Source organism: Podarcis filfolensis (assembly GCF_964270895.1).
Source record: "Podarcis filfolensis genome assembly, chromosome: 4".
In the NCBI taxonomy this organism is placed as follows: Eukaryota; Metazoa; Chordata; class Lepidosauria; order Squamata; family Lacertidae; genus Podarcis; species Podarcis filfolensis.
The window spans coordinates 41002105-41015929 of record NC_139607.1 but is presented as its reverse complement, the minus strand read 5'-3'; the positions used below and the strand labels follow the sequence as shown (position 1 = coordinate 41015929).

The following is a 13825-nucleotide window of genomic DNA, read 5'->3' as shown; positions in this document are numbered from 1 at the left end:
ATTAGCCTGGCTGGCTGGTGAGCTTATTATCATGGATTAAAAAATATATATTGGTTATTTGATCCTAATTTTAAAATGCTGTGCTGTTTGACATGGCACCATTTTAGTTTTCACAGCTTTTAATATTGTGTCTGTTTAGGGATGAACAGAGTAGTAGCTTCCCAAAATTACGAAACACTCAAATGTATGGATTCCAAAAACCTGCGAGATTCCTAAGACCGCCTTTCAGGAAGTTTATTAGGAAGCCTCACATGGTAAGTTGAAATTATTATTACTTGAACACAGTGTTTGACTATTAAATTGGTTCTTTATCAGGTAATCAGGGATGCATTTTTGTAGCCCATTAAAAGCTGCAAACACTAACACAGCTTATCTTGTCCCCTGTATATAATTTTTTTGAGGAAACCCCCAGTTTAAGTTAGTTTCAGGCTGTACAGTATAAAAAACTATATAATGAATGACTGAGTCACTGGATACTTTTTACAACTTTGTTGTTTTCAGGTTGTACAGTTCAATAGTAAACAAACTGTGGCTTGATAACCAACGGAAGTTTCTACTCTCCAGCAGAAATATACTAAAAGTTCCTCTGAAAATGGGCTAAGAACTTTTCTCTTTCCACAGAGCCAGCACAGCCCTAACCTACTCACTTTCACATTCATATATAAACCCAGCTTGAAAGGGGAAAGCATATAAGGCAGAGCAGCAAGACTCTATCTCCCCACGTCTCATTTTCTGCATGATTTTTCTTTGAAATTAAACTTTGTCACCAACTGTCTTGCAAATGTATTGTGCACAATTGAGAACACAGTCTCTCACCCACACACAACAAACAAAAAAACAAAATCAGTCCTGGTTTCTCCTAATCCTGCCCTAGCAGTTCTTGAAAAAATAATTTTCTGCTCAACTCTCCAACTTGCTTGCTTATTTATTTATTTAGGTATTTTTGGGCCATCTGCAAATATCTGTAGAGGAGATTTCTAAAATACATTGTACAACATCTGTCTCAGGTGGGCTTTATTCTTGGCACCCATCCCTACATAGGGCATAAGTTGTCCCTCAGCATGAATCTGTTTTCAAGACCAGGACAGAAGACCAAAATCTGCTCCCAGGTTTTTTCCCCTCCTTTCCTTGCAGCAGCAGCTCTTGGCTTTTGTTTGCTTATTTTCAATCTGCCCAAAGCCATTATAGAGTGGCTGAGGTGAGCTAGGGATGAGCCACAGCTGCTTTTTTCCTCCATGATAATCATGAGAGGGTGTGGAAGAGAAGAAGCCAAAAATGGAGGCAGCTCTTACTGAGGGATTTGTAGAGGGCCAGCATGGGGAAAGGAGATGGAACCTGCTGAGGCTACGATGAGCAGCAGAAAAGCTTGTACAGAAAAGGAATTTAAGAAATGGTCTAGCTGACTCCCTTTTAGTTAGCCAGTTAGGAGACTGGCAGAAATAGTGACTCAGAAGCAGCAGTTGGTCTGGCAATTGAGTTTGCTGACTTAGTTGAGGAAATGCCAGCAGATGTTTCAAAAGAGCAAAATACCGCAACTGCTTCTTGCTGGAGGTTGGTCATCAGATTTAAATCATGGTTGGTATGAGGACAATGGCAACAATATTCAGTGATGGCTGAGACACCCCCTGTCTAGTACTTAAGTACTAATTTCCCTGCCCTGCTTTGTAAAGCAGCAAATATTATTGCCCTTCTCCACTGCAACAAGACTCTTCTCTTCTAGCCCTTCTTTCTTTCTTTCTTTCTTTCTTTCTTTCTTTCTTTCTTTCTTTCTTTGCCACCCTATATCCAGAGGTCTCAGGGCAGTTCACAGGATAAAATCATAACATAGAAACACGAAATACACAATCTATATAAAAACAAAAACAACCCAATAACCCTCGCATTCATTGCAGATGAATTATTATTTTTCCTTTGAATCAGGTTCAGGGTTATACTGTAAATGCCCAAATGTTGTTGGCTCACTAATTGATTATCTAGGTAGGCAAAAAATGTTTGTAAACTCACTTGCAATGGACTCCTAAACAAAGAAACATCTGATTCTGGAGTATACCCTCTCCTTTGTTTCTGTGCAACTGTTGAAGAAAAAAGTTGTAAATATGCCAGAACACGTCACATGGGCAGATAGATAAATGAAGGAAGATAATCGTACTGGCAGATGGAAGAGTTGTGAAATAGAAAAAGGGAGAGGCCATGTTGTCCCATAGCACATTGCACAATTACACCTACACACAGTTGTATGTCACTGTTTTAAGGGGTGTCAGTATTGCAAAATAGTTGCACGGGCTAAAAAAAAGAAAAACTTGCATCTCTGGTCATAACCACACAAAAGAGGATATTTTATTTCAAAATATATATTTATATGGCTGCCACTAGCTTATGTTTCCTGAGCAAATATATCCTAGACTTTTTTGCGCATCATGGTAAACCAGTATTCATGACATAACTGTGAGCAAGCCAATCTGCTGCTGCACACTTCTGAATTTTCCCCATTTTGTTCCACCCTGCTTAGAGCCCTGGAGCAACATGTCACAAGCTTTGCTTTAGCATTTTGTGTGAACCAGCACTGGTAGTTTGTTTCTCCGCAAATAAGCCACAAGTGGAAGCAAGAGATTTGGGGGAGGAACAAAATGCAAGCACTGGTTCAGAAGCCAAGGCTCATGGTTTGTTGTTCCCCGATCCAGGCAAGGTGGAGCGAAATGGAATAGATTCAGTACTAGTGTGGACCTTGCTCATGGTAAGTCATTGCCATGTAATCCAACCCACTACATTAAAGAGCAAGCTAATAATGAAAAGCATTAATAAAAGCAGTAAAACACGGCATAAAACTCCTTTTAAATACAGAAAATAGCTCAATAGCATATTATCACAAACCTTGGCTCTTCTATTGTTTCTCGTATCCCATATCAGAGTCTATATAATGGACAGAAATACTGAAATGTTAATTGTAGTTAACATTAGCTACTCCGCAGTATGACTAGCCAAAGGATATCAGTTGGATAATCCTTGGTCGATGAAAATAATTTCTTTACCAATCCAGTAGTGGACTTAAATGTATGCCAAGAAAGGCATGGAAATTATGAAGCATAGCACCATTTAAAAGTTTGCTTTCCCTGTGAAACAGTTTTAAGTAGTACATTCTACACAGACGTCATTGGGGTCAGCAGTACTCAACCATGTAAAGTTCAAAAACCTACATAAATCCACAGCTTTTGTGGATTTTGCCAATAATTTATGTATAACATAACAGTTACACAAATATAAGAGTACAATAATTGTGAGTGGGGAATTGCCAGTAACAATAACAGCAAATTTCACAACATATCATGTACTGCTTTAGGAACACATTTCAATCACTACATGTTTGGTGGAGTTAGGGTGTTGGTTGCTTGAAAATATTTGCAGATGCATCAGGGGTCTCAGTGACCCCAAAAGCCAGATGTGCAAGTTTTGTGCAGAATGATAGCTATGATTGGGGGAAAGAAAATGTTTTTATTTTATTTTATTCATGGCTTCCTTGGAAAATATCTGAGTCCATTACTAGATTGGTACAATCCATCTTCTGAGTCACAAGGAAGTGGGGTAAATGGTTTTTAAAATTCAGATTAAAATGCAGATTTTGTGAACCTGTGGAACATTATTGATCCCTGCTGGCTTTTGTGGTGGTGTCATGGTAAGTGGGTAATTGACCTATAATAATAACAAATATAAATATAAATATATTATTTCTACCCCAGCCATCTGGCTGGGTTTCCCCAGCTACTCTGGGCAGCTCCCAACAGAATTAAAAGCACAATAAAACATCAAACATTAAAAACTTCCCTAAACAGGGCAGCCTTCGGATGTCTTCTAAAAGTCAGATAGTTGTTTATTTCCTTGACATCTGATGGGAGGGCGTTCCACAGGGTGGGCGCCACTACCTACTCTGAAAATGGACAGATACTGTGTGTTTACCCTCTACAATGCTTTTTCACACAAAATAGACAGGTTTTGAATTAAATATGTGTAGATATGACTAGCAGCTAATACATTTGAACAGCATTTGGTGGGTCACTTTTAATCCTAGGACCTTTATTTGGCTGGTTTCTTTGGTTTTCTCATTCATCCTTGTTCAATAATTGGGGGGGGGGGGAGTCAGTTAGCAATAACCACGCCTCAGATTAACCTCATTGACTACGATACTGCCACTGCGCAAAGCTACATTCATCCTTAAAGAGGTTGAACTGACCCCTCCCCCCAAAAAAATGCTGTAAGAGCAAAAGCTCACTAAATTAAAACACCACGTGGCAGTTCGCACCTCATTGTTTAGGTATACCAGGAACATCGAGAGTTGTGGAAGACTGACACAAATGTTTTATGAATCTTTAGGGGAGTGCATTTGACCCCAGCTGTTGATAGAAGGTTAAACTGTTAAGAATAATTATTCTTCATAGTTATTTCACATTTTGGTAGAGTCATGGAGAAGATAATGTAGCTGGAGCTTGAGTTTCAAAAAAGGAAAGCTATTTGCAGCTAGGAGTGGGGGTAAGGTGGGCTTGAAGAAGGCTTTTCAGAAGTTAGCAGGGAAAATAAGGATAATTCTAGATGCTACATTCCCCTTGGAGATTATCTGTTCAGAATATCTGCTCAAAGGTGCATTCATAGCACTATTTAATAAACATTGGCCACTCACTTGGTCCTTTTTTACAAATGCCGCAAGTATTATGTGTCATTTAAGACACATAGAACAAAAACTGCCATGACAAATCAAAGAGTATCAGCAAGTCATTTAGGCTGCTTCAGAAACAAAAAATGGTATTATTGTCACTTAACGTAAACCATTAAATCCACAGAGAGGGTTTGTGTGTGCAACTTTACAATACCTGTTTCAGTTATAATTGACAAATTACAGTATAATTCATAAAATTTTTGTAAGAGTTTAAGTGTGCAGATGTTTAGTGTAATTTTCTTCTAATGCAGAATCATTATTATACTTCAAAATCACATGGTGATATTGCACATGATCGGTTTGAAGACAATACTGAACATCATGAAACATTTCGAAGACCCTTCAAGGTATGAATTCTAATTTTGCTGAATTCTAATGGAGTAGCAGAATTCATTTCTTTCTCTCTCCCACACCCCCTTTCCAGGTTGCAGTATCTGTTTAACTACATTTGAAAGATTGCCCTGCAGTAGAAAGAGCATCATTGTCTTATGAAAAGCCATTGTTTATGCCAGTTGCAGAAACAATTGCATTATAAACAAAGATGCCATGTATCTCTTCCTACCTGTTGAAAGTGTCAAGCTGTACATGGATGAATTAGTTTCTACTAATAGTAGGAAAGAAAGTAATTAATTTGATCTAGAACAACTTGTTTCTCTTTTATTGCATTTGGGCACTGTTAATTAAGATAGAGTTATTGTTTCATTTGCAAAATGTTGCTTTTACACTATTTGACATCCTCTTCATTTGTTATACAAGATGCATAAAATTGTTGATTAGTTCTCAGGTGTTGTGCTGCACATTATCTCTTGGCTACATTGCCTGTTTTCAAAACTTGCTGTGAAAATAGATTGTTTTTGTAAGGCTAAGCTTATTCTCCACCCCCACACCTCTACCCCCACCCCCACCCCCGAAAAAGTGAAGAAAAATATGGATTTGAAAGTATGAGATAGATGAGAGAAGAAATTGGCACAGTCGATCCCCTTTTGCTTCATTTAATCATCAGAAGCAGCTTTGATAAAGGAGCAGTGTATTCTCGGTTTTTTGCCTGAATCCAAAAGAAAATATCCAGATTTATTGACCTTTGATAAATGGGCATATCCAGTATATGGATGTATCACTGGGCATCTGTTCTACTGTTTGTATTGTGTTGAATTATAAGAGACTTAGAGATGCATTTTATAGAGAATTAATTGCATTTAAAATTCCTAAACATGGCATGTTTTGAAAGTTGTTTCCACTGTAACATGTGAAGATGGTTTGTGGTGCTGTATTGAGTCTTAAAGGGGAAATGATCAATATCTTTTAAAAAATACATTATACAGTATGGAGAGAGTCAGAACTTACAGGGTTAAGAAGTTCTGAGTGACGTCTCATGTACACTTTAAAATTATTGACTATCAGATTAAAGGGTCAGAATTCTGAAAATTGTTAATATGGCCATTCCTTTTCTTCTCTAACAGCCCCATTTTAGTGATGGTCGGCCCCACTTTAAATCAAACTTAGTACAGAAGGGTTTATACATACAGGCTAAATACCAACGATTACGTTATGCTGGGACAAGGGGATTTACCACTAACAAATTTAGAGGAGGATTTTTGAGGAAAGATAAGGTGAGTGGATTTTTACTTCGATCCCGGAATATGCTGCTTTTATCTTTAAACGTTTTGTATGCAAGTGTTCACACTGTACCTCCTTCTGATTACTGAATGCATTCATTTTGTGACAGTTGTAGTCTGTCCTTTCTCTAAGAAGGTCAGAGTGGCATTTTAGTTTCACTGCACTGTGAGGCAAGTTAACCTGAAAGATGACGATCCCAGGCTCCCTAGTTTGCTTCATGGCAGCTAGCTGCTCACTGCTTAAAGTAGTATGTAGGAATAGAAAGACCTTGTCCTGACCCAGGAAGGCAATTATATTTTTGTTGCAGAATGAGTATTTAAACCTGAGTATCCCATGCCCAATCTGCCACTGGATATAATGTTAAGGGTCTCTTCTTCACTCCAGGAGCAGAGGAAGTCAGCTTCTAATGCACTCCCTGCCACATTACTTTCTCCAATAGGGTCAGGAGGGTCAGCTACCATTAACACAGTTGCACAGCACAACAGCGAAAGGTATCTATCATTTCCTCCTTGTCAGGCTCGAAGCTACATGCTTTAACTAATGAGAACAGTGCAGGCGTCTATCCTCTGGGAATCTGTCCCTGAAAAAGGAAGCAAAATAGGCAGCCCACACTGCCCAACTGATGAATTCAGTGGGACTGGTGGAGCACACATCCTTTTTCTGTTTCCTCCCCTGTTTAACAGCAGGGCGAGATGCAGAATGAAACCGGGGGGAGGAGGGGAACAGGACGACAAATCTGCATTCAGCTCTTCATTTGCCCATGTGCATAAACACAGTGCAACTAGGGTGACTTGTATTCTCTCTCCTCCCTGAGGCAGATAGCTTCCTAACCAGAAAATGGTCTGATCTCTTGCAGTCTCTTAGCTATGCTTAGAGAGACAGAGGTAATGTGTGTCCACTTAACCAGAGCACACCTTTCCTCATGGAACAGAACTCAATTCCAGATGAAAGAGGCTGTTTCCCTGTTTCCATCCCCACCTCCTTTTCATTCCCAGAAGTAGAAAGCAGTCTGTCTTGCATGCTCCAGAGCAGAGCAGCTCCTTTCTCGAAGCAGCTTCCGTAGCCATTTTCTCCCTCCCTTGCCCAGGAGCAAAGAGAAAGAAAATCAATTGAGTACTAGTTTTCTTTACCGGGGGGAAAAAGAAAAAAAACCCAGAGCATTTTAACACAGAGAGATTGCATCAAGGGCCATAGCTTGATGCTAGAGCATCTGGCTTACATACAGAAGGTCCCAGGTCCAAGTATAGGCTGGTAATATTGCCTGCCTGAAACCCTGGAGAGCAGCTGCCAGTCAGTGTAGACAGTACTGAGAGGGACCAGTGGTCTGACTCTGTTAAAACAAGTTCCTGTGATAAGTGTTGTTTTCTGACAAATGTTTAGATCAGTTGGCATATGCTATGTTCCTCTCATGATGTGTGGTGGAGTGGCGGAGTTCCCCCAGTCCAAATGCGAGCTCCCCTTCCCCCTTTCCTGTCCCATGGAACTTGGAGCTTCAGAAGCAGCATTCTCTTGAAAGGCTGGATAAATTAAGATGTGGATTAACTCTTTGTTACAGAAACCTACTTCCGTATAATAACATCTATTTCTCCTTAAATAGGGCCTGGAAATCTGAGCTGGAGTACTGAAGGCAGTATCTCTGATTATGATGATCGTTGCAAGGGAGCATCCGATTGCATTTGTCAAGAACTGAAATGGGAAAAGCAAAACTAATACTTTACTTTTTCTTGATAAAGATAATTTTATTTTTCATTAGTGGGATGTTGCAGAACTTTTTTACAGTTTTAATAATGGCTTTTCAAATACAGTATTCAACTGAACATTGTAGGGTTGCTCCTTTTACTTCCTCTTGCCGGCAAGTCAGAGAAAAAAACAACAACCTGAAGGGAGTCTTTATTTATTGAATATTTCCCCCTCACTCTAAGCATGGTTTTATTACTAGACATTGAGTTGTTATACACAGAAGTTTATATGTTTAAAGTTTATTTGCTTATATAATAAAAATGAAAAAGTGCCTATTGCTATGAGTATCTTATGATTTCTCTAAGCAATTACTTTTGAATTGCTATAGCTCTGCTCACCTGGAAGTTTTCTTAATACTGAATACAGGAATAGCCAATGTGGTGCCCTCCAAAGGTTGTGGGACTCCTCTCCCATGAGCCCTAGCCAGCATGTCCAGCAGTAAGGGATGTTAAGAGTTGGGAGTCCAACAATATCAGTAGGATACTATGTTTAATAAATTTGGTTACATTCTGTTACGCAAAAATGAAATTTGCCAGAAAACCTTTAGCCAGCTCAGAACTGTTAAAAAACCAGTAGAAAATGTGGATCACGGAGTGCATGTGGATGACACTCAACATTTTGCAAATGGTCTTTCGCTTGTGCAACAGTCCTTTTTTTTTTTTTTTTGCACCCTTCCTCCAAATCTATTCTGCAGGATCCCCAACCTTAGATCATGTGGAAGGTAGAGGGGCTTTAGTGGGAAGATGGAATCAATTCCACCAGATGAATAATGGTATTTCAAACCTTGTTGCAATGGAGTGAGTTTGTAACTTGGATCACGGAAGCTGCATGATACATGCAGCTTTATCTCTGGGTCCACTTTTGTAATAGCAAATGGTGTCTCCAGGTTCCCAAAGTGCTACACTGAGTACAACTGTCTAATAATGCTTTCATAGAATTATGAACTGTGGCATGTCTTACAACAGCACTGAAAACTGCAGGCATCCCCATAAGCTCCAACTCTTCATTCACAGCCTCTTGCTTAAACTCAAACCAAGGCCATTTGAAAAAACAAGATGTTGGGAATAAGAAGAGCTGCATGTGGTTACTACATTGCAATGCATGACTAGTGTATTGTGGGGCAATGGATACAAATCAGAATATGAGTAAACAACTGAAACTTGTTGCATCTGAAATAAAAGTAAAAGACAGGAAATCACTGTGAGAACAAACATAATTTCACAGAACAGAAGGTAACATTACTGGGTAATGAGACTTTAATTTCATTATAGTGAGCAGAAAAGATAGGCCCTAGAAGCCAAAAAAAGGCACACCTGTTTTCTTTTTTTAATCAGACGGATGCAGATGGTGACATAAGTTTTTAGGATATGACAGTTAAAATTCTGGAGTGTATATCACAGAAGTGCTACTGTACTATATTTCATAGGCTCACGTATATTCAGGAGCAAATAAAGCACCTGTCTGTTTTCTGTAGCAGATAATCTTTTATTTCAGCTGATTTGTCTGGTAACACTTGTTAATGAAGTAAGATGCCTCTGAGCTGCTAAATTGTTTTTTTTAAAGTTTTTTAGGAGTTGGGGAAATAATAAAATACAAATATTTCCCACCGCCTCTTTAATTTTTGCAGATGTATAAAGTACCCAATGTAAAAAGTGGTAAAAAGGATCTGTACAAATGATTGTTTTTCTGCAGTTGTTGGACAAGCTGTACCTGTTAACCATGGAAGAACAAAATTATGCATTTACACTTCCTGTTCTACCGGATCTGTATACCGGAGTGTCTTCTCACAGTAACAAAAGGAGGTTGCAGTTAGCCAGATCTAAGCCTTGTAAGTTTCTTCCCTAATTATAATACATTATAGGTTTCTTGCTATCATAACAGAGCTGAGTCTGTTCATAACAACTGTCACCGGTGCATTTTTATCACACTTGGCCTACTTTTGTTGAGTTTCCCTATAACGCAATCTTTTTAAAATCTTTCCATTTTAAAATAAGTGAGCTGTGAAGAATCCAGGTCTACATATAACACATTTGTCCTCCACAAAATACAAATCTGAATTCTTATGTGCAAAGGTCTGATAATTAATTGAAGCAAGTATCCTACCAACAGATGGGAAAGCGAGAGCTTATTAGGCCTTTAATTTAGATGGTGATGATTAATCCCTAGCTAGCTGTACTATAAACATTTCTTTACTTTAGCATCTCTTAAGGTGTATTTTGATGTCATAAGAGTGTAAAAGTGTGATAGTGCTGAAGTTAATTGCTGATATGTTATTTATGCAGACCCATGCTGTAAATGATCCATGCTGTGATTTTAACTAAAAATTCTTTGAAGGTTTTTTGGATTTCTAGGAATGGCTGTGGCAGCTGTAACTGTATAAATGCAAACTATTTTATTCCCCAAGCCTTTAGCAATTAGGCATTTATTTAGTTAGTTAATGGTTAAATGGGATCAAGCTTTAAGGCCTTTTTAAATTTACAAAATCTGCAAAAATGTGATAATATAAATGTATGTACAGTATACCAATGAGAGGGGAACTGTCCCCAGAAGCATGTGATATGCCATTGCTGAAAATAAGCTGGGCTAAAGGGACATTTAGTCCGTTCCAACAGATCCATTCTTATGTTAGGTTCTGGTTCTTGGCACAATATCAGAAGATGAGATGGTGCAGGCATGTGGACCTTCTCACCCCTATCTGTCATTTATAACTAGGAGGGCTCGGCCCCTCTGCTCACCGCCATCTCACCCCACCCCCACCCCATAGTAACACCAAAGACTTCCTTTCCAACCCATGGAACTATTACACCCCCTTTTCAGTTCCCCAACTCTGTATCTGAGGTGTGCTCTCCTGGGACTGGCACTTTTAAACAATGACAGAGATTTGAGTAAAGCAGGGGAAGCAGGGTTCTGAGGGGTTGCCTTTTTATAGGAAACAAGCAAGGATAAATAGAGAGGGGCATAACACAGAAGCAAACACCAAGAAATTCGCACAGCAGAACCTTTCCCAGCTCCCTTCTCACTGTACTCAAATCTTTTTTTAAACTACCACTGTCCACCCCTCAGTGATCACTCTACTGAAGCCTCTGCCATTGTTTACAATCACAATTTTTCCTGCTTTCAGTTGCCTTCCAAAGATGTGGAGCCCTCAAGTATTCCACTGTATGAATGCTTTCTTTACTCAAACACCTGTTGTTTTAAGCCACCACTTTTCACCTGTCAAAGTCCGTTCTTCCTCACTCTCATGCCATGGCCGTTATAACTGGTCTACTCTTTTGCTCCCCTTCCTCATCCTGACTCCATGCAAATCCAGGATTGTGATGCAACACTCCAAATCCTCCACTGGGGGCTATGTGATGACAGCATGATATTTTTATGTATACAGGGAGATGTAAGCTAAGTACCAGTTTGCTTGCTGCTGCTTCTAGTTTGGTTACACCACACTTCTGCAAATGTAAGGTTCTACACTTAGGCAGGAAGAACAAGTGGCACAAATATATGACAGGGGACATCTGGCTTGCCAGTAGTACATGTGTAAAGGATCTAGGGGTCTTAGTAGACCACAAGATTAACATGAGTCAACAGTGTGATGTAGCAGCAAAAAAGAAAAAGCTAATACTGTTCTAGTCTGCAGCAATGGAATTAAGAGTCCCAATCAAGGGAACTCATAGTCCCGTTCTGTTGTTTAGTCATTTTGTCGTGTCCGACTCTTCGTGACCCCATGGACCAAAGCGTGCCAGGCACTCCTGTCTTCCACTGCCTCCTGAAGTTTGGTCAAACTCATGTTGGTAGCTTCGAGAACACTGTCCAACCATCTCGTCCTCTGTCATCCCCTTCTCCTTGTGCCCTCTATCTTTCCCAACATCAGGGTCTTTCCCAGGGAGTCTTCTCATGAGGTGGCCAAAGTATTGGAGCCTCAGCTTCAGGATCTGTCCTTCCAGTGAGCACTCAGGGCTGATTTCCTTCAGAATGGATAGGTTTGATCTTCTTGCAGTCCATGGGACTTTCAAGAGTCTCCTCCAGCACCATAATTCAAAAGCATCAATTCTTCGGCGATCAGCCTTCTTTATGGTCCAGCTCTCACTTCCATACATCACTGCTGGGAAAACCATAGCTTTAACTATACGGACCTTTGTTGGCAAGGTGATGTCTCTGCTTTTTAAGATGCTGTCTAGATTTGTCATCGCTTAGAACGGGAGTAGCCCTGTTCTGTTCTGCCTTAATCAGACCCCCACCTGGAGTACTGTATATAGTTCTGGGCACTACAATTTAAAGAGGATATTTGCAAGCTGGAACGTGTGCAGAGGAGGGTGACCATGATGATCAAGGGTCTGGAAAACAAGGAACAGTTGAGGGAATGGGGTATGTTTACCCATCTTCGACTATCTAAAGGACTGTCACATGGAGGATGGAGCAAGCTTGTTTTCTCCAGTTTCAGAGCCTAGGACCCAAACGAAAGGATTCAAGTTACAAAATACAAGATTCCTACTAAACATCAGTAAGAGCTGTTCAACATTGGAAGAGTTTCTCTCAGAAGGTGGTAAACTCTCCTTCCTTTTAAGCAGAAGGTTTTAGGCAGAGGTTGGATGGCCACCCCTCATATATGTGTTAGTTGAGATTCCTGCATTGCAAGGTGTTGGACTAGGTGACCCTCGGGATCCCTTTCAACTCTATGATTCTATGATTCACTTTTTCCCTATAGAAGTGATTAACTATGTATGGGAGAAAGAAAAGAACTTCATTTGGAAATAGTGCTTGATAAGGAAAAACTTACTTCTTGGACTTAGAAGCAATAGTGATGGGATAAGCTCTGCCTCCAGTAGTATTCCTTAAAAGTCTGTAAGAAGTCAGTGTGTCCTTTGCTTTGGAAATACAGTGTGATTTCCTCATGGACATCTTGCACTGATGTAATTAACACAGCCCAACTCCCTTCTCACTGTACAGTGTGCAATGTGTCTTTGTGTCCTCTAGAGGGCCACCTCACACTAAAAAAAAAAGGCTCAGGGTGATCCACATTAATTTCCTCTGCTTTCAGAGTCTTTGCAAATCATAGATCTTCCTCACTTTCTGTTATAATAGACACACCAGTAACAACAGAAAAGATGCACAAGTTGCCAGCTTCTTGCCTTGCTATTAACCAGCAATCAGGACTCTTTGTCACAGCAGCAACAATGAGAACAAAGGTACCTGCTGCTTTTCTTCCCCACCCTTCCACCTTGCACCTTCAGATTATTTTATAAATTGTAGCCAGACCCATATTGAGGCATGGCCCAGATATAGCCTAGCCCTGGCTAGGAAACCACCACCCCCAGCCCCATTATGAGGTGGCAAGGGTTTTGCTGCTTCTTACATTGCTTGCAGCAGCATGGGGACCAGGCTTAACCGCGCTATCCCAGCTGGCCACATGTGAAAAGCTGGGATTCTGCAGTTGGAGAGCCTAGCCCTTGCACCACTCCAAATGAGCTGGTGCCCACAGGGACTGGCAGGTTGGGAGGCAGGGAGGCCAACGGCAGATGGAGCCAGAGCCAATGGCAGGCAGAGCCAACTCATTCTAGTTCTGTCCCCATGCTCCTCACTGCGGAGTTTTACAGGGATAAAACAGAAACTATGTGAGAGGAAGCTGACAGGTAGTGTCACCCCTTGGGCTGGCTGTAAGAAGGCAGGGAGGTGAGGGCCAGTTGAAAGCAGTCTGAGGTTGGTGGGGCAGTGCCCCATGTATCCAAACTGACCACTGCATCTGACTCAGGGCAGAAGGGAAGCAAGGTA

General features: G+C 40.4%; 1 protein-coding gene and 1 long non-coding RNA gene across 13 annotated transcripts in view; one reads left to right on the top strand and one right to left on the bottom strand.

The window, feature by feature from the left end:
* Positions 1–8341, top strand: part of BCLAF3 (BCLAF1 and THRAP3 family member 3) — a 30981-nt gene extending 22640 nt beyond the window's left edge. For all 12 annotated transcript variants that reach the window (XM_083612303.1, XM_083612307.1, XM_083612301.1 and 9 more), the window contains 4 exons: positions 140–254; positions 4957–5052; positions 6166–6315; positions 7920–8341. In XM_083612303.1, the coding sequence (XP_083468429.1) occupies positions 140–254; positions 4957–5052; positions 6166–6315; positions 7920–7934 (376 nt within the window). In that variant the 3' untranslated portion in view covers positions 7935–8341. The remainder of the gene's footprint in view (positions 1–139; positions 255–4956; positions 5053–6165; positions 6316–7919) is intronic.
* LOC310762045 lies at positions 1091–4950 on the bottom strand. The gene is made up of 2 exons (XR_014547826.1): positions 2032–4950; positions 1091–1973 (listed from the first exon to the last, which is right to left on the bottom strand). It is a non-coding gene; the product is annotated as an uncharacterized lncRNA (long non-coding RNA).
* Positions 8342–13825: the final 5484 nt, after the last annotated feature.